Below are 20187 nucleotides of genomic sequence, written 5' to 3'. Positions count from 1 at the left end.
CGAATCATATTAAAGGTCGGTAATTGTCTAGTGACGCATTACATCGTCCTATTATCCTGTGTCGGTTGACGGTTGCGCGGGCGCATTCATTGCGTGCACACTACTCTTCCCATCTTCCTGACATGTAAGTTGCGAATCTTTTTAAAAATACTATTATCAACAGATTTAAATTAACATTAAAGAGCATAAAAGGCAGAACAATATTATAATTCATTCGATGCCTCACGCTTTAACACTGTATTTAATATTGTGAATTATTTCTTTATTTTTAGTTTATTAAAACAATACTTTAGTTTTCTAACAATTTTATTAAATAACTAGGACAGCAACAAATGTAAGGATTAAGAATATATTAAAAAATATCCTACATCAATTATTTTTTTTAATCAATGTTATAAATATGTTTTATTTTAATCATGTCATTTATCATACAACATTATTCAAACACGTATAGTGTTCAGCTTCAGCTTTAAATATACTAACATTTCTCTTGCAGATCCAACTTTTCAAGATGACAGTGAAAAAGCGTCCATCAGACCTCTCCAGTCTGGAGCGGTTCAACATGTATTACAGGGAGAAGGAAACACCACTCTCAAATAGTCAGAAGATGAAGAGGTTCGTCTGGAACCCAAAGACAAGACAGTTCTGTGGCAGGACCGGAGCTAGTTGGTGTAAGTATGCAAGTCACAAAGTATTTTCATTCTTTTATAACTATTAACTTCTAGATTCTCGTTTAATGTTGTTCTATTGTGAATTCTATGAAAAAAGCACTAAACTGTATTATAATTTAAGAGAATCAAATGTCTGAATTAGAACTTTTAAGATTCAATGCAAAAACTAAGTAAGGTAGGTAACAAATTGATTGTAGTCTTGTGTGTTTTTTAAACCCTAACTTATTGGCTATAAAAGTGAGCGCTAACAGAGCATAAAGAGTCTTTGAGGTTGATTTGTAAACTAGTATTTTGCTGAAATAAATTAGTGTCAATAATTAACAATAAAACGTAGTATACTTAGGTATTGCTTAGATTTTTCACATCAGGAATAAACTCTCAGCCTCAGGATTACGCTTTACAAGATTCAAAACTATTTAGTATTAGAATTTCGGTAGTTTAGAAACATAAGAGCAGTCAAGGTCCGCACAAGACGGCCCCGCCGGAAGCGACGCCGGTGCAGAATTGGACTCATTGCTACATCCTGTGACACTGCCACACTAGTTGTGGCTAGTCTAATATTAATAAGTAATCTTGAAATTAATATTATTCAAAGATTTTAAGCACATAATAAATGGGTTAATTTAATTTAGGAAGTTTTCGTTGTACTAGCAGATAATAAAGTCTACAAAGGTTCGAATTCTTTCTATTCTTATTTTAAAAGTCTAACTAGCACTACTACTTCTACTAATGTACTACTACTCTATCGTAAAACTTTGTGTATTTAAAGTACGTATGTTTTAAATCAGTAGAACTGTTAAAAGATAAGTTATGAAATCTTTTAATATGTATCTATGTCTACACTAGTACAACGCATTTGAAAGATGCGGATAGGTTTGTTAAGCTGTTGTTAAGCATTTTTAGAGCTGCCTTGCGATTCTGTAACTCACTTTTCGAACTCTCACAGCGGTTTTCGCAGCGGCGGTCGAGCTCAAATCAGTCGTGAAGCAGTCATTTTACGATTTGGCATTCTGATAAGGAGGGAGCTTGTAGTTTATTATTTATCAGATTGCCATGCTGGTGTTAATAACATAACAAGTTTGAATTTGTACCGGTGGAAGTAACAACAATCTAAGTAAAATTAATGTTTTCCCTTATCATAGGCTGTTGGAATGTAAGACTATTAAAGAATTTTTATTTTTCAGCGAAAATAGCGTTATTTTACTTCATCTTCTATGCGGCGTTGGCTCTACTCGTTGCGATTTGCATGTGGACCTTCCTCCAAATGCTAGATGCTCGTGAGCCTAGGTGGCAGCTGGAGAGCTCAATTATTGGAACCAACCCAGGTCTAGGCTTCAGACCTACTCCACCAGAGGTCGCTAGCAGCGTAGTCTGGTACCGGGGAAACAATCCTGGAAGCTATCAATTGTGGGTGAAGGAGCTATCGACGTTTTTAGAAGGTACTAGTCTTACCGAAATGCTAAAATTGAGACACAAACCCTTAATTACCTAGGCTCTAAGGGTCTCAGAAGCGAGAGATGGCGCTACGTCAGCCCCGTACGTCAATAATGTATTGGATTTTGACGGATGGTTCGTGCTACGTCACGTTTCAGAATACCACCCTAACACTATTCATCGCCCATCAATAATTAGACATAGACATATCATTTATCAAAAACACACAAAATAACAATAATCAATGAAAAAAATTAAATAAAAAATATAATGAGATATCCAAAAAAAAACAAAATCCCTTTTCCCATTCGGTTTGTTTCATGTGTGTAATGCGTGTGTGCTGTGGCTGTAATTGGCATTATGCTGAGGAGCAGAATGTTCCACAGCGCTGGTGATTCTGTCAGAGACGAGATCAGCTAGTTTACATTGTGACAATTAAATTAATTAATGACATTTGTTGACGTTTAATGTGTTTCTATAATTTTAATTTTAATAGAATACGCTCATTACTCATTTGCTACACACCTTGATTGTTGTAACATTGTAATACATACTTAGACAGTTCTTTAATGTAAGTTTTGGTCATACTTTTGCATGCCATTTTAATAAGCTGAATATGTTTAGCTTACGAAATTCCGAATGTTGTACATGCAAGGGACTAAATTCCCTTGTACAGCGGTTCCGAATGTGCCAATAAATATTCTTTATTTTAGCATACAAACGTGATGGGAAAAAGACGATTGCCGGCCAAAATATTCACAATTGTGATTTTAAGCTACCGCCTCCTGCCGGCAAAGTCTGTGATGTAGATATTAGCGCCTGGGGCCCTTGTGTTGAGGAGAATAACTTCGCATACCACAAATCAACGCCGTGTATCTTCTTAAAACTGAACAAAATATACGCTTGGAAACCAAAGTTTTATGATAGTTCTGAAAACTTGCCTGAACAAATGCCCATTGATTTGAAGGAACATATCAAAAACATGACTGCGTATGATAAAAATTATGTAAGTTAGTAATTCTATAAGCTGACAACGCACTCGCGTACCCATTGTGATTGTCCATGAGCAGTATTACCATCTGGCAAACCTCACCGTTTGTCCTATAAATAGTGTCTTAAACCAATAATAATACATTTTAATGTGAATCTAATCAACGATTACCTTTAATATATTACTACATCATACAATATAAAAAATACGTTTAAAAAAACAATTTTCAGCGAAATTATATTTGCCAATCTTAATTACCAAGGATTTAACAGTTTTGGCCACTTACCGAAGTACATAACGAAACGAAAGAGCAAAAGACTGCTTCTTGTTAATTCAATATATAATTAAAAAATATATCTGTACGGGAAATAAATTTGCCCCAAGAAAGCTTTGTAAAACATATTACGGTTTTAAAAAGAATGCGTATTCATTGATCTGAAATAGTAATAATATTTTACAGCTTAACATGGTGTGGGTGTCATGTCAAGGCGAGAACCCCGCTGATAGAGAGAACATAGGACCCATTCAATATTTGCCTTATAGAGGTTTCCCGGGTTATTATTTCCCGTATACAAACCAGGAAGGTTACCTCAGTCCTTTAGTAGCTGTTCATCTGCAGAGGCCTAAAAGTAAGTGTAATTTAATATTTCCATTAGGGTGTCATTAACAATAAAATGTTATCCGATTCACTTTCGATTTTTATTACAAGTACTGCCTTGCGATTCTGTAACTTACTTTTCGAACTCAAACAGCGGTTTTCACAGCGGCGGTCGCGATAAAATCAGTCGTAAAGCAGTGATTTTACGATTTATTATTCTGATAAGGTCCCTCCTTGTAGTTTATTGTTTATGTGTGTGTTCGAAAAGTGAGTTACAGAATCGCTAGGCTGTAAGTAGATGTTACTGAAGTGGGTCTTCACTGCCTTATGCTTTGTTTTAAACTCTATATGGACAGGTATTCGTAACTGTGTTGCGAGACGTAGGTAATATTGTATATGCTTTACTAATTTAATTTAAACGGAATTTCTTTATAAGATATAATATTCATTAATTAATTCATTAACAGTAGCTAAATCGAAATTCAAGTATGTAATTCGAGTTATGTCTGTAATAAACTCGCTTTAATATCCTAAAATAATTAACTGTTAAGATATATGTATAATTAATAATTTAATTGACACCACAGAGTGCAAATTTAAGTGACATAATCACATAATATTGTTACCAGTCAGAAATCTCTACACAAATACAGCCGTGAACTTTAACTATCAAAGCTGCTCACATCTGATACATAATAAATTACTAAATTACATAACTATTACAGCCGGGATGCTCATAAACATAGAATGCAGAGCGTGGGCCCACAATATCAAGTACGACCGAGGAGAGGGGATGGGATCCGTGCACATCGAGATAATGGTCGAATAATTCACACAAACGACGTAAGCTAGTTTTAAGAACTATCAAATTTATCTGGCGATTTTCATTTGATGGATCTCAAAACTAGACATATGACAAATTGTAGTTATTGCGTATTCATTTGAAGAATGTTTGAGTAAATTATTGAATGATATTTGTATTTTTTATTACTTCCTTTAAAATAATATTTATTATTAATGCCAAACATAATTGAGTGTATTCAACTAAAAGGATTTCATTATAATCTAAAATATCTAATAAAAACGAAACAATCAGTTTTGTTGGTCGTACAGTGGGTCGTAAAAATGTTAGATACATACAGATATTCAACTCGGTTAGAATGTACCTGAAGCGTAATGCCGGCCATACACACTACGGTCTACCGGAGAGGTCCACCTGTGCAGGTATGCCGGCGCAGGCGACCAGCGCAAGTTTGAAAATCGATTCTTTCGAGTATATTATATATTATTTATTTATACCTCTCCGGTAGACCGTAGTGTGTATGGCCGGAAATGGACAAAACGATGGCTCCTTTCGTATGATTGTGATTGGTCAACGTATCGCGTGTCTGTGACTTCAACCAATCACAATAAAAAGAGACTATCGCTAGGTCTTACATTTTAGATTCTCATAACGGGATACATCTTCACTATTTTATTTTGTTGTACTATAGTTCAGTCGTAAAATATCTTTGAATATTTTTTATCTGAAAAAAGGCTGGTGATCACAGAACTTCTATAGTCCTATTATAGGCACCAGGCTCTCTCATGGATGGTCAATAGCTTTATTATTATTGAAGTTATACTTCTTTTGGCGCGTTAGGGATAAATGATAAGAGTAAATTTTTACGATGCGTCACAAAAAACCGACACCCTGAAGTTAGCTATAGTCAACATTTTAGTTTTTTCTATTGTTAGTGTCGTTTTTCCTTTGTAGGTCTATGTTTGTATAGAATACATTTTTAATCTTGCTACGGCCCTACGCCAAAGAAGTATAACTTCTAACGCGTGTACATAAGTACATACACGTTCTTTTATTATTTTCACAATATCTGTTTTTGTTTATATGTTTTGGTTGATGAAGGTAAAGTATGGGTAATGAAATAACATGTAACTCAAATAGAATTTAATAACCTCTCTAAAGTGCTTTTACTACATATACATAACATCAACATACACTACCAAAGTACCGACATTTCCAAAGGCACATTCAAGGCACTGCTTTAATTAACAAATAATTATTAGTTCCTCTTGGTTAGAAACTTCGAACAGATATTTATGTATTCACTTTATTTATAGGTTTTAATTAAACAATGTTATCAGAAATGTTTTAAATCAGAATTCTTTCATATTTGTAAGCATTAGTGATTTACGTCCATGGTGTGTATAAGCAATATTTTTTGATTCGATTGTCGGCAAAACAAAAATTGAAGTACCTATTTGTGTAAAACCAGGGCCGGATTTAGAGGTCTGGAGGCATCGGGGCAACAATTAAAGGCCAAAAATTGTTTTCCAAATAAAATGAAAAAAAAAATTCCAGTCGAGATTTTCAATCAATAATTTATTGCAAATGAAAAGTTGTTTACTAGTCTGAATTTAATAAATTTTTCCCGAATTCTCTATTGTAGAGGCTCTTTTGTGGAAGCCCCAGGGCTGTCCCGGTCGCCCTCCCTAAACCCGGCCCTGTGTAAAACAATTTAATGGTAGTAGACAAAGTTGGATTCCAGAACTTAAAAAAAAAACTGTAATATTTTGCTACAGATATTTTAGCGAATTGTGCGAAGTTCTGCTTACATTTTCACATAACATTCGCCTCTAAGAGAGATTAAATACACATCAAAAAATTGTCAAAAAACATTATTTCTAAATATAATTTCATCTAATATACTAGTTCAGTACATTGACGCAGAAGTGTGCGACAAGCAATAAAGCAATGATTTCTTAGCATAGACTATAGAGCTAGAGTTTATTATAAACTTCATACTGGTATCTATAAAAATTAAGAAGGAAAACAAGAGAATTTCTTTTATTTTCTCTTGAATTATTTAATATATACAATGTCTATTGGTACTAACGCCGCGAAAGGCGCAGCCTACGCTAAAAAAGTTTATATAGCTGTAAAGCTATAATATGACGTAAATATATATTATATTAGGTTGGGGAAAAAGTCTTTTCGCATTATAGTATGTATGAACTTGTAATAAAATCTCTTTGGCTATACTATATGTATCTGGCTGGTTTTGTTATCAAGGAAAGTTGAGATTTTAAAGAAGATAATACCAAAATCAAATTAGGATAATGACTGTTTTTTATTTATTTTTCGTACCGTCAAGATGAGTGAATCGAATGAAGAAATTCGATACATTTTAAAATTTTACTACAAAAAAGGTCAAAATGCAACACAAGCCGCGAACTTTTTTTGCGATGTTTATGGACCTAGTGCAGTGTCTGTGAGAGAACACAAATTTGGTTTAAGCGTTTTCAATCCGGAAATTTTGATGTCAAAGATCCAAGTCGCTCTGGTCGCCCTATGACAGATAAAATGGATGGAATTTTTGAAAAAGTGGAGCAAGATCGGCATATCAGTAGTTACGACGTAGCTGAAGAACGGGGAATTGACCACAAAACAGTTTTGGCGCATTTGAAAAAAACTGGGTACACAAAAAAGCTCAATACTTGGGTACCTCACGAGCTCACTGTAAGAAACCTAATGAATTGTGTACTCATTTTTGATTCTTTATTACGACTTAATGAAACCGAACCATTTTTGAAGAAGCTGATAACTGATGATGAAAAGTGGATCACGTACGACAAGAACGTGCGAAAAAGGTCGTGGTCAAAGGCCGGTCAGGCTTCACAGACTGTGGCGAAACCCGGGATAACTCGCAACAAGGTGATGCTGTGTGTGTGGTGGGATTGGAAGGGCATTATTCATTATGAGCTGTTACCACCAGGCAGGACCATCGATTCTGAACTCTACTGCTAACAACTGATGAGATTAAAGCAAGAAGTTGAGAGAAAGCGGCCGGAATTAATCACCAGAAAAGGTGTGGTTTTTCATCATGATAACGCTAGACCTCACACATCTTTGGCCACTCAGCAAAAACTAAGAGAGCTTGGATGGGAGGTGATAATGCATCCGACGTATAGTCCTGACCTTGCACCTTCAGATTTCCACCTGTTTCAGTCTCTTCAGAATTCTTTAGGCAGTGTCAGGTTATCATCACGAGAGGACTGCCAAAACCAATTATCGCGGTATTTTGATCAGAAGCCCCAAAATTTCTATAGCAATGGGATCATGTCCCTACCTAAATAATGGCAATAAGTTATCGAACAAAATGGTACCTACATACTTTAGTTAAATGTAAATAAACTATATTAAAAAATGTTTTGAATTTTCTTAAAAAATGCGAAGAAACTTTTTCCCCAACCTATTATACCATTGTACTAATTTATTTCATTTCAAGATCAAGTATAATATTTAATGTTTAAATAAATATGCGTACTAAAAATCTACTCACGAAGGTTACTTTAAAAAATCTTAATTATCTCAAATTTATATAAGGACGCCATCGGCCGACAAAAAATATTCGATATAGTTTTTTAACTGTTGAAATCGGAATCATTATTAAGGTTACAGACTTATCAAGTAAACTTTATATATTCCATGTGTAATTTAGGTTAATCTATGAAGTTTATAAGAACCTTGGAAAAATTGAGAAAACCTAGTCCACCATAATCTCGAGGTGAGTGGAGCCCATTCTCTCCTTTAAACTCTCAGTGAAGACAATGTTGCGCGCCCAAGCTCTACACCGGATGTTTATTATTTGACCACCTGGAATAAAAGAAGGTACCAATTTACTCTCAAGCTGAAGAAGAATGTTATGTAATGTAATCTGTTTTGGCATTGTATATTGTCTAAGTGTTTTCGTTTTTATAATATGTATTTGTGTAGCAGTAAATTTACTTATAAATAAATTAAGAATTATGTTAATTGATTAGAAAATTATACAAAAGCGTTTGATGAAATAATCAAGAAAAGTTCTATAGATCAATTTGAATAAATTCAATTGAATCTCACACTGCATATACTCGCGCAAGGCTTTTGAGAATTTTAACACCAACTATTATTTCCAGAAAATATGTTATAGCATTTTTGTTATATATTTTGGAATTCGAACATTACCGACAAATTTCCATGTGTTTTAAATTTCAAATTAATCAGTCGGTAAAGTGTCCGTCACTTTACCGACTGATTTCCTGATCACTTTACTCTAATAGAAACATGTGATTTTTCTAGAAAACTGTTTAATTTAATGTTATTATTTTTATTTTGTTTCAAAGCAAACCATTTTGTTTGCTTGTATGCCAATTTTCATAATAACAGAATATGAATTAAAATAGTTATGACAAAAATTAACATGATTATATTTTGAAATGGCTGCCCTGTAAAGTTTACTATTTGTCAGATCCGAGCATTAATCTCGGTATGAATACTTACGTATAGGATTCAAGAGTTGCACAGCGACTAGAGGACTGAGGTATCCGGGTGTGTTGTTGTAGGGGAAATAGATCTCCGGTAGTCCAGGATATGGCCAGTACCGCAAAGGTCCCAGTGATTCTGTGTCTGCCGGCCGCTCGCCCTTGCACGACAACCATACTTGGCGACGCTAAGATATAGAATGAAATATTAATAACCACGTACCGACAATCACTTGTAAAGTTAAAGTAAAGTAAAAGGTAAAGTTATTTTGGGAAGCTGATTAGGATCGTTATATTATTTGGCAAAAAAATTATAACTGTGAATTACAGTTTTTTTGCTATAAAAAGGTAAGACGAAAGACTAGTAAACTTAGTTACTTTCGTATTTTTACTATGTATATGTCACCGTAAAATTGTAAACACCGTTAGATTGTAATCTATCTCGCGAGATTATAAACTGTCGAAAGATTGTGAACCTCAACGAACTGCTTACAATTTAACGTATTATTATTCGGTAGCTATATGAAATTGTTGGAAAGTAAAATTAATCTGTAATTAACCAAAGAAGTTTGAATGATAACTAAGTTAGTGTAGTACAATCTACCGAATAATAATACGTTAAATTGTAAGCAGTAAGCTGAGGTTTACAATCTTTCGACAGTTTATAATCTCGCGAGATAGATTACAATCTAACGGTGTTTACAATTTTACGTTAACATATATACTATAGTAGGTAGTAGTAAAGTAAAGTTTAAGGAAACTATTTTCCCTTTGTAAGAAATTATACTAATCCTAATTCTTAACCGCTAAACATCTTCAACGCTTAATCGGTGTTGTAATGAGTACGAGCGACATAAATCGTAAATAAACAAAATACAGGAGTATTTTAAATCAATTTAAAATACTCCCGACCCCAGAGCTGGTGCTTTCCCCGGTCAACGAAAAAGTATCGCAATACAGCGAGGTAATGCTGCCAGCGTTAAAGGTACATTGCCGCAGGAACCAACTATTTAAAAACATAAAGTGATATGGGCAATGTATAATAATATAAGGGGTGTCTCAGTAAGAGTGCACTTTTTCATTTTTAAATAAAGACAAGTATTTTATGACAGAGTTCTGATATTTTTATTGTATTGTAAAGAAGACATGTTCCGATTAAGTATGGAATAAAATATCCGGCAAATGACCTCCACGGCTCCAATGGCAGCCATTACACTTTTCATGAAATTTTCCATGACTTTTTCACAGAGATGTGGCTTTATCTTACTGATGACGCGTTGGATTTTCGATTTGAGCTCAGGAATGCTTTCGGGTTTATTCGCATAAACTCGATATTTCACAAAACCCCAAAGAAAAAATCGCATGGCGTTAAATCGCACGATCTTGGTGGCCAGTTGACATCAGGATTTCGTGAGATAATTTGTTCTGTTCATCGGAGAAAATGACTTTTTTCGAAAAATTGGCATCGACTTCACTTTGCTCCATTACTCATTGAGCAAATTGCCGGTGCCTTCCTTGGTCTGCTGGTTTCAGCTCCTGAGTTAACTGAATCTTGTACGCATGAAGGCTTTAGTCAAAATTTGCTAAGTCCAATTGATGTTATCGGGTATTCGGTGACACTCTCGTTTACAGCAGCAATGTTTTCAAGGGACCGACCAGTACGTTGACGCAAAGGATTCTTATAATCCATACCTAATTGACCCAGTTTCTTCAAATTTTTTTACCACTCTTCGAATGGTTGACACATTAGGTGCACTTTCTAGGCTGAAAATTTGGTGAAGTTTGCGAGCGTTTTCAGCGTTACTTTTGTAATGAGTTTTCACAACTATAACGAGTTGTTCTTTCGAAAAGCGCTATATTTTTAATAATCGGAATAAACAGAGGTGACACCTGTCAAATTTCAGAGTTGCCACTTGCAGGAAAACCAAAAATAATACAATTTTAAAAAGTGCACTCTTACTGAGACACCCTATATTATCGACCTTATGAAACGTGGACTAAAATCAAGATTATAACTATGTGTTATTTACATTTAGGAAGTGATAAAACTACATTTGCTTACACATACTTAATAATAATGATGAAAAAAGCCAACTGCTATTTTATATTCTACTACTCTAGTACTTTATACTGGTAATAAAATAAGGACGAAATCGGACTTACCTCTTGTGGTGTCTTAGTGGTGTTTATATAGTTTAAAATATCCGGTGGCATATTGGATGGCAAGTCACCAGGGTCGTCGTAAAACTGGGGCTGCCAATCGTATATCTACAAATAATACATTTATTAATATTTTAATTGTTTATTATGTCAATATTAATTCATTGGTCATATCTAATTTAGAGAAAATTTTAACTTCATCAAGTACTGGATTATAGGACTATTTAAATTTTCAAGAGGAGTTACAAGGATACGAAAGGGAATACGGATGAATGAGAAGCGGTTTATAAGTGGGATATTGAACGCAACCGTGGATGGTTAAGTCAGTTTGGGAAGGCCTTGTCGGACATACATGGACCCAAATCCACGAGGTACTATAGAAGGGACAATTTAAAAATTCCCATAACCGAGGAGCATGCATGGAAAGTGGATGAAGCTAGAGGGGCATGTCAGGACCCATAATAAATTTGATACCGGCTTAGCGGTTATTAAACACATCAAAGTTATTATTATTCTACAAATTAGAAGTGCAAACAGCATACCAATAAGCCATCTCGTTCAGGTATCCTAATAATAAGCCAATGGCGACAAAACATATACAGGTCTTGGTCTCAGATTGCATTTGTTTCTTGTGATCAGCATTCTATGCTCGATTTGTTGATTCGGGTTTAAGGTATTTTTTAAATGCACATTAGGAACATATTGTTTATAGTTACTCGAAGCAGCCTAGAGAGAAAAAGCTACTGATAGAAAGTAATAGGAATGTTTTAAATTACTATAATTATATAACCTTATTAAGTTTTATAATAAGACAGGGCGTGCCATCAGCATAGCCATAGTCGTTTTCACTGGAACACGGTCCCAGTAGGGACGTGTCGAAGGCACACACTTCGCCCGCATGAGGCCTCTTCTGCTGACAGTCTACTTGATTCTCTCCTTTGTTGATTAGCAGAGATTTATTCTTATAAGCTGAAAACGATAATATATAGATCTTTAATTAAAGATTCAGAACACATTAAAACATGTAAAACCGCTTTAGTAATAAGAAAGATTAAAAAAAGTACTTTTTTTATTTTGTTTATTTATTTGCTCAACAGTATTCCTACAGCTCACTAAACAATATCCAAACAATTACATTGTACACAAAAGCCAAAAACGGAATACACATTCAAAAATACACAAAGCACAGTTTTACCTATTTATACAAAAAAATATAACAAAGTGTATATTTATAATAAATTCTAAGATTCATTGATCATCTAATATATAAAATTCTCGTGTCGCGGTGTTTGTAGTTAAACTCCTCCGAAACGGCTTGACCGATTCTCATGAAATTTTGTGTGCATATTGGGTATGTCTGAGAATCGGAGTAGAAGAGGTAGTCCACCCCAAATTTTTTTATTTTTTTATGATACAACATTAAAAGTACATACAACCCCTAATTTTCACCCCTCTAAATTCAACCCCTATTTTTTATTATAAATGGTATACATGGCAAAACGGTGTTGCCGTCAGCTAGTTATAATATATATTTAATATAAATTAATTAATTTAACTGTAATGAAAAACTAAGGTCACTTAATTTTCATTTTACACGGTATTTAAAGCGTATTAAGGGATTTAATCCCACATGAGCCAGTTTTATAAGTAAAATTAAATACTAACGTGCTAAGAATTCATCTAAATTGTCCGTATACTTTTTGTACGAGGTTCCATTGTCCAATCTGTACCAGATAAGAGCTCCCTCCTCAAACACAACAGGCCTATGTCCCATACCGGGGTTGTTTCCTGAAAGTAATTACATAATATAATTAAACAAATTATCATTAAAGCAGAGATTTTTTTTCACTTACATTTACATCGTCGAATAAAGGGTGATTTATTGTCAACGTAATATACAGGGTAAATTTGTCAAAAACGTATCGTATTTTGATCTACGGGTATTTTTCTCTTAAACAACAAATACTTAACTTAGTACAACATTAAGTACACTGAGTAGAATTAAATAGAATTATGTATTTAACGAAACATCACAGTATCCACCATGTTAAGAAGCAGATAATTACAAATTGAATTATAATTTGGTCACCCACCGCGAATGATTTTTAATACCCCAAAAATTAAAGAAAAAGCCATCCCACAACGAGGGTTTTTTTTATACTGACGTTAGATATCTTGTATCATTTGAATATGGAACGTAATTTTATGAATTAATTTTGGTTCAATTATGAAAAATTTGTTAATTCAAAACATAACATTAGTCTTATTATTTTCCTACTGTAAGTAGGTGATCTTCTATGCTTGACACATGCAGTTTACCTCGCGGTGTCTTCCACCGTACGACAGATAATTGCACGCATAGAAATATTTGGACTTACCAATAATGGAGTCAGCGAGAGTGAAGTAGGGTATATGCTCGTCCACAGATGCAAGAAGACCACACATGCAGATGGAGAAGAATATTATAATGCAGATGTACATCACGAGGTAAATGAGGCCTATCACTCCTGTAATATATTAAATTAAAATAAAAAAATCAGTGTTGCTACAACCTCTTTAGGTCTTGGCCTCAGATTTCTGAATCTGTTTCATGATCATTTTTAAATTTAATAGACAAATAGGTGATCAGCCTCCAGTGCCTGACACACGCCGTCGACTTTTTAGGTCTAAGACATGTCGGTTTCCTCACGATGTTTTCCTTCACCGTTCGAGCAAATGTTAAATGCGCACATAGAAAGAAAGTCTATTGGTGCACAGCCGGGGTTCGAACCTACGACCTCAGGGATTAAAATCGCACGCTAAAGCCACTAGGCCAACACTGCTCAAATATTGGTTAGTTTTTAACTGACTTAAAAAAATAATGCTATCAGATTGTATGTATGTGATATGGCAATTGGATATTTGGAGTGAAGCTAAAGCCCAAAAACTCCGTTGGTCATTATGGGAGAATGGTACAAGAGGAAGCGTATCTCGGTATACAAACCGGCCGCCCGTCAGCAATCCCAGATGCCAAGAATACTATCGGAGTAAGTATTTGAGTATGATGATTCGTATACTTAGACTTCCAGGCACGTGTGCTAAATGTCTTAAAATTTTTCGTCCACAAATTTATCAGAAACTAACAGACCTAGTTTCATCAAAAACTGTTCAATACTTTTTAAGATCCACGCATATAAGGGCATAAATAATGCATATCTTAGGAAATTATCACTACTGAGGACTAATTTGACTTTTTTAGTAGATACTAGATAACTATTTTTCGACACTTATTTTCATCAAGACAGTTATTAATTAAACATTACGTAATCCGCCTTAAGATTTTTTACCCCCTACACAAAAGTTGTTCGTAATTTATATTGTTTAATACCATTGATTTGTGTTAACTGATAAATTTGCTTGATAGTTTAATTGTATCGCTTATAACTAAAATGTAATATCCTTCAAAACCACATACAATTATACATAAACATATAGGCAATTATATATGAAGAGATGTATAAATACGTGTGTATGTGTGCGAAAAATATGTATATGCCCAACTAAGCTTTTTAGATCTGTATTGTAATAGTTTTAAGTATTTGTCATAATCCTACTTGATGACACTTTGTAAGTAAAATTAACATTAAAAAACTCTTTTTCCCTTGGCTATCCATTAAAATAACTGTTTTGTCGTGTCATTAGTGACAAACGTGCTTGAATAATGTCAGTATAGAATATCGCGTTACGTAACCACAAACATATTTCTTTCATTTCAATAAAACCACAATATTTTATTACGTATTGTAAGTGTGGATATTCAATTGGAAGATAGATCGCTTACAAAAATAACCAGTAGCACTACAACCTTTTTGGTTTAGCGTGTTCTATGCCACACGTCGTCGACTTTTTGGGTCTAGGGCATCGAGTACGAGGGAGTATAAAATGCGCTTAACTGAAAGTCCATTGGTGCACAGCCAGGATCGAACCCACGACCTCGGAAATGAGAGTCGCATTTGTTGTTACAAGAATTGGTTTAAGAACCATAACTAAATTATTAGACATTCTTAAAAGCTACATTCAACTTCAGGTAATTACACTCCTAGCTATTCTCCTTATAAAACAAACAGAAATAGTTTCAGGAACTTATTTTTTTTAATATAGGTCTTTATCTTGCAATCAGTCAGCTAGACTATGAGCAGAAGTGTTGAAAGCTGTTAGGCGTTCAGAGCAAAATCTCCATCGAGACTGCTCCTCTCTTTCAACCGTGTCTATCAAGACATAGGATTTGTCGCCTTTTTAGCCTATTTATTAGGTCCGGTATGGTTAGTTGCGTGGCAAGCTTATTAGGATGCATTTCTAGCCTTTTTTTCAGTTTCAGGAACTTAAAAAAACATTTTGACTCGAGTTATATATATAACATAACATTATATAATTTTAGTAAATAATTAGAAGCGCAAACCAAGTGTTAGCCATCGGCGCACACACCAAAAACACATGCCCATGCACAACTTGGAGCCTCATAAATTGTAATACAATATTCTTGTTTCAGATTAAAAATTCAAAAAAAACAAATGACTGTCACTAAGATTTATTAATTACCCTAATTTTATGTTAGATATATGCTCATGTTTTAAACCATTTAAGCCAGTTGTTACCCAGCTTCAAACAAAGAGTTTTATTTAAACATCTCCATACAAAAACTTAATTTTCGTAAAACGTCAATTAGTAATTGGTAAAATTATAGTTAGAAGACCTAGAAGATCGAATGAAGCGTAAAGAGGCTAAATAGTCATGATGATGGAGAGTACTTTACAAATTCCTAATTCCGAAAATTCCTCTGAGAATATCTAAAATGACGCGATTCGGACGTGGTCGAAATAGCTCGGTCAGGGACTGTTTACATTTACGTAAATCACACCAAATCATACTTTATGGGTTAGCATAAATATTTCAAGATCATATACACTAGGTTATATACTAAACAATTTAAGTAGAAACTGGGGCTAGATACTCGTTACAGTTTAATTATGACTTTTGCTGATAGGAATAAACCAATCTATATATAAGCTGTAGCGTTTCGGTAAGTAGATTTAAAAAAAAATGATAATACAATACAAGAAATAGAACTACAATTAACTTTTTCTATTTGTACTCGTATTCATCGCAGCAAATATGACAGCAAGTTTGATTTATAAAAACATAACCAACTCCGTAATACACTAAAAAGTATTAATAATAATTAATAATATATCATATTCGTGTTTAATAGCCATGTATTTCAAATAGAATTATTGAGATTTTAATGGGTTATTTGTGGTACAAGGTGTATGGAGATCCTATATGTTTTGTTCTTATATAATGTAAGTACGTGCCTCTATTTTGCCTGCTAAGCGTTTATAATTTATTTTGTTTCTACGAGTATATGTCAAGTGACGCAGAGCGTAATGGTTCCAGTTCCTTAAAAATTTCCTTATAAACCAAAAACTTAACTAATAAAAAGATTGGCGGAGAGCTTTTGCCAGTTCTTCTCGCCCGCTCTACACCCTTGATTTGGGAATCACTCTTTCACTCCGCTCTGCGACCCAAAAGGTGTTTTGGCCTCCGAAAGGAGAATCTTCCAGAATCTTCTTCAATTTAAATTCAGATCTTCCTTTTTTTTTAAATTGACCAATTGACCAATGTATAAATAATTTTTTGATTTGATAGATGGAAAGTAATTGAGGTATTACCACAGTATTTTTCTAGATCTTAATGCCCAAGATATTTATTAGTTCATTTAAAGTGCGAAGCTTACTTCAGTCTCGTACGGTCAGATACAGGCAAGTCAATTCCAAATACTCTAATAAATTTGATAGTTCGCAGCGTGTGTCCGAAAGACCTAATATCGATTTGTAATATTGTAATATGGTCAGTTGACGCATAACACAAATAGAGCCTCTCCCATCGGGAGGTTGTCCCCACCTCTTGACACACACTTACGTTACATAGCCAGGACAAATATAACAATTCTGGCGCTGGGAACGGAAAGTTTTTCGTTTCTCTAATCGTTATTTTTATTCACTAGTATCGTGTTAGTGTCTATACTTTAAATGATATTCAGAAAACACGAAAATGAACGATGGTTGATTTATTGGGAATAAGGAGTCCAAAAAATTATCAGAAAATACAAGCGCCACAAAATTATATTCGTTATGTCATGTTATGTAAATATCATTCTTCTTAAGTTCCCATTCAGGAATTTAGCCATAGATACCAAGCATCAGAAAAGCAGTGTTTTGAGTCATCGTTCAGCCGCTGTCCAGTATAATATTACGCTTGTCACAATAAGCCCAAAGGATTACATGTCCAAATAGGAACTATTGTTTGAAGTTATTATTAGTTGGATGATATTGTATCAAGTCTATTGGGACTTCAAAATATATATTTGAGAACAAATTTTGTTTTGTATGTGTTTGTGACAAAGTATATATTAATTTTTTTATAACAAATATACAGAATTGTAACACAAATTCGTAACTTCTTTCTTTGATTCAATGCTTACCCTTAAAGAACAAAACTCGCACATTAGGTATGTACATATATAGTTTTTCATCGTATAGACATTTGCATAAGTAGGTATAAAACGAATGCGGCTAGTGTTCAGGGTAATCTGAGTTATGGCTTCCAAAATAGATGCTGAAAGCATGTTTCAACTGAACGTTAAATATGAATGCATTACTTTAGATCTAGCCTCGATACGAGTTTATAAAAAAATATTACGATCAGTGATTGAATCGCATTAAAGAGAATTTATTGAGTGTTCTGGTGTTATAATTTTATCTTAGAACTAACCGTGTTCACGTCGTGTCGTAGTTGTAGCCGCGTCATAGTAGACGTAGCCTTTCCATAAATGGACTATTAAAAACATTTTTCTGAACATAAGTTTATTAGATTTAATGTATTTTTTTTTTATTTACAAACTCTTGCCAAAGCGACGACTCATTGGTCTAGTGGGTAGTACCCCTGACTGCGAATTCATGGGTCCCGGGTTCGATCCCCGGCTGAGACGAACATCGATGTGATGAGCATTTGGTGTTGTGCTTAGGTCTTGGGTGTTTAAATATGTATTTATATAACTATCTATAATATGTATGTATATCCGTTGCCTAGTACCCATAACACAAGCTTCACCAGCTTAGTATGGGACTAGGTCAATTGGTGTGAATTGTCTTTAAAAAAAAAAAGCTACATTGATACATAAGAGACACAGAAAGACAAAAAATACATCGATTTCTAAATTACAAAAGCTAAAGGAGAATTGATTTCAAAGTATGAGGGGAGAAACTATGGATATGCATAGATTTCATACGTGAATAAGCCTATGCTCTTTTGTGAAAGTGACTAAACATTTAATAAGAAGATATTAACATTTAGTTAAAATACATAATACATTTATAATATTTAATTTATTATTTATAATTAGAATCCAATTAGTATTTACTTACTTCTATTTTGTTGCATGCTAATAGTACTAAGTTATTTTACGATTAATTAATATATGCTCCGAAGCATTCATTTGTCTAAAACTTACTTTAAAGATAGAAACAGATTCAAAATAGCGAAAGAAGCCACTAAACTTTTTACTTCTGTTTAATTAGAGAGATACAATAATGTTCTAATTTGTATTTGTTTATTTAGAACTACCCTAACTTATTGCAGTGTTAAATTTTGATATTGTTAAAGTTCTTATGTATCTGCGTCAAAAAATTATTAAACCATTTGCGTAGTTTATAAATTAAAGCCTTCCAATTGACTATATATACCAGAAAAATTACGTTCAATAAGATAGGTTGTCTTTGTATTAAACATTCCTTATGTAATCTTAATGTATTTAAGACCTTAAGAACTTTAAGATTACGAACATGAGTCACTTTTAGCCCTTTAGTTCTTAGAAAAATGAAAAAAAAAATAGTGAGTTCCAGGAATGGTATTATCATGTAATGTGGTGAAATATATTTACAATTATACTGTGAGTTTAGGTCACCTATGATTTACGAGTTTTATTAAGTAACATTACCTAGTCTAGAAGCGCGACTCAACCCCGATACCGACTTTGGATAGACTTATCTATGTAAAGCAATTTACTTGTAATACTTGTTCATGTCAATCGATAGATTTTTTAAATTTAATTAATATAAATGTCTTTTTTATTTCAGAGACAAACTCTTCTATATTTCAACTGCATAGTAGCTAACTCCACCGTTGTGATAATCGTCATTTAAATTAACAGTTATTAAAGAGTGGAAATTTACAAACACATTTTTATACTCGTAATGATGAATGGATGGGAATGGAACTCCGATGGCTTATAGAAACCTACAGAATATTGTAATATCATTTTTGTTTTTAAAAGAAATATAATGATTAGGGCAATTTTTTGTCGTAAATAAGTAACCAACGGCTGGCATATAAGGTTCTACTGAAACATGATAGCAATAAACTCGTTTAAATATTATTATTTTTTTTTTAATTTGCAAAGTGACATATTTTTATAACGCCGAAGGTATATAATTCAAAATAACGGCCAACTCACCCCATCGTTTTGGCGTTCGACCCAGAAATTTTCGTTCCTCCGGATCCCAGATCGCATATTGTATCCTCTGAAGGAAAGGTCTTTGTGGTGGTCGTCTACAATAGTTCACAACTCCATTTGCTTGGTCCACACCCATCTTGCTCTGGCCACCGAGGAATACTGGCCAAGAAAAGCGGCATAGAATGCATAGGTGCGTAGAGCTTGCGTAGATCTGGGTTAGTTGTTACCGCTTGGTTGTAGTCTCGTAAAGGCTGTATATAAGCTGGCTCTAGGGCGTATGTATATAATGTTTTGATATTAACGTTTCTACAATTTAGTTAACAGGCAATGGTATATTTTTGCAATTGTTTTATTAATCAAACGGACCTGTTATAGACCTGACCTAGAGAAATATAAATATGTTTATTCTATTAAAATACCTTTTTACCGCCCATATCAGAAAATATTAAAAACGATACCCAGGACTAGTAGAAAATTTCTA

At 33.8% G+C, this 20187-nt stretch overlaps 2 protein-coding genes across 2 annotated transcripts; one reads left to right on the top strand and one right to left on the bottom strand.

The window, feature by feature from the left end:
* LOC125051195 (sodium/potassium-transporting ATPase subunit beta-2-like) lies at positions 1-4668 on the top strand. The gene is made up of 6 exons (XM_047651399.1): positions 1-124; positions 497-671; positions 1856-2110; positions 2819-3111; positions 3557-3725; positions 4420-4668. The coding sequence occupies exons 2-6, from the start codon at positions 512-514 to the stop codon at positions 4521-4523; spliced, it is 981 nt and encodes a 326-aa protein (XP_047507355.1). The 5' UTR covers positions 1-124; positions 497-511; the 3' UTR covers positions 4524-4668.
* A 3286-nt stretch (positions 4669-7954) lies between these two features.
* LOC125051234 (sodium/potassium-transporting ATPase subunit beta-2-like) lies at positions 7955-19913 on the bottom strand. Its single transcript, XM_047651448.1, has 7 exons — positions 19707-19913; positions 13534-13662; positions 12821-12943; positions 11946-12124; positions 11159-11263; positions 9015-9183; positions 7955-8348 (listed from the first exon to the last, which is right to left on the bottom strand). Exons 1-7 carry the CDS (start codon positions 19840-19842, stop codon positions 8239-8241), a joined length of 951 nt encoding a protein of 316 aa, XP_047507404.1. The 5' UTR covers positions 19843-19913; the 3' UTR covers positions 7955-8238.
* Between the last annotated feature and the right edge of the window lie 274 nt (positions 19914-20187).

This window comes from Pieris napi, chromosome 7 (assembly GCF_905475465.1).
Source record: "Pieris napi chromosome 7, ilPieNapi1.2, whole genome shotgun sequence".
NCBI lineage: Eukaryota > Metazoa > Arthropoda > Insecta > Lepidoptera > Pieridae > Pieris > Pieris napi.
This window is presented reverse-complemented; position numbering and strand designations above follow the sequence as displayed.

Excerpts from the sequence above, each read along its gene's own strand:
- LOC125051195 (XM_047651399.1), top strand. The coding sequence starts at position 512 with ATGACAGTGAAAAAGCGTCCATCAGACCTCTCCAGTCTGGAGCGGTTC. Across the intron at positions 672-1,855 it reads CAGGACCGGAGCTAGTTGGT|CGAAAATAGCGTTATTTTAC; the intron begins GTAAGTATGCAA and ends TTTATTTTTCAG. Across the intron at positions 3,726-4,419 it reads TCATCTGCAGAGGCCTAAAA|CCGGGATGCTCATAAACATA; the intron begins GTAAGTGTAATT and ends TAACTATTACAG.
- LOC125051234 (XM_047651448.1), bottom strand. The coding sequence starts at position 19,842 with ATGGGTGTGGACCAAGCAAATGGAGTTGTGAACTATTGTAGACGACCA. Across the intron at positions 12,125-12,820 it reads TTTAGATGAATTCTTAGCAC|CTTATAAGAATAAATCTCTG; the intron begins GTTAGTATTTAA and ends TATCGTTTTCAG. Across the intron at positions 9,184-11,158 it reads CCACTAAGACACCACAAGAG|CGTCGCCAAGTATGGTTGTC; the intron begins GTAAGTCCGATT and ends TCTATATCTTAG.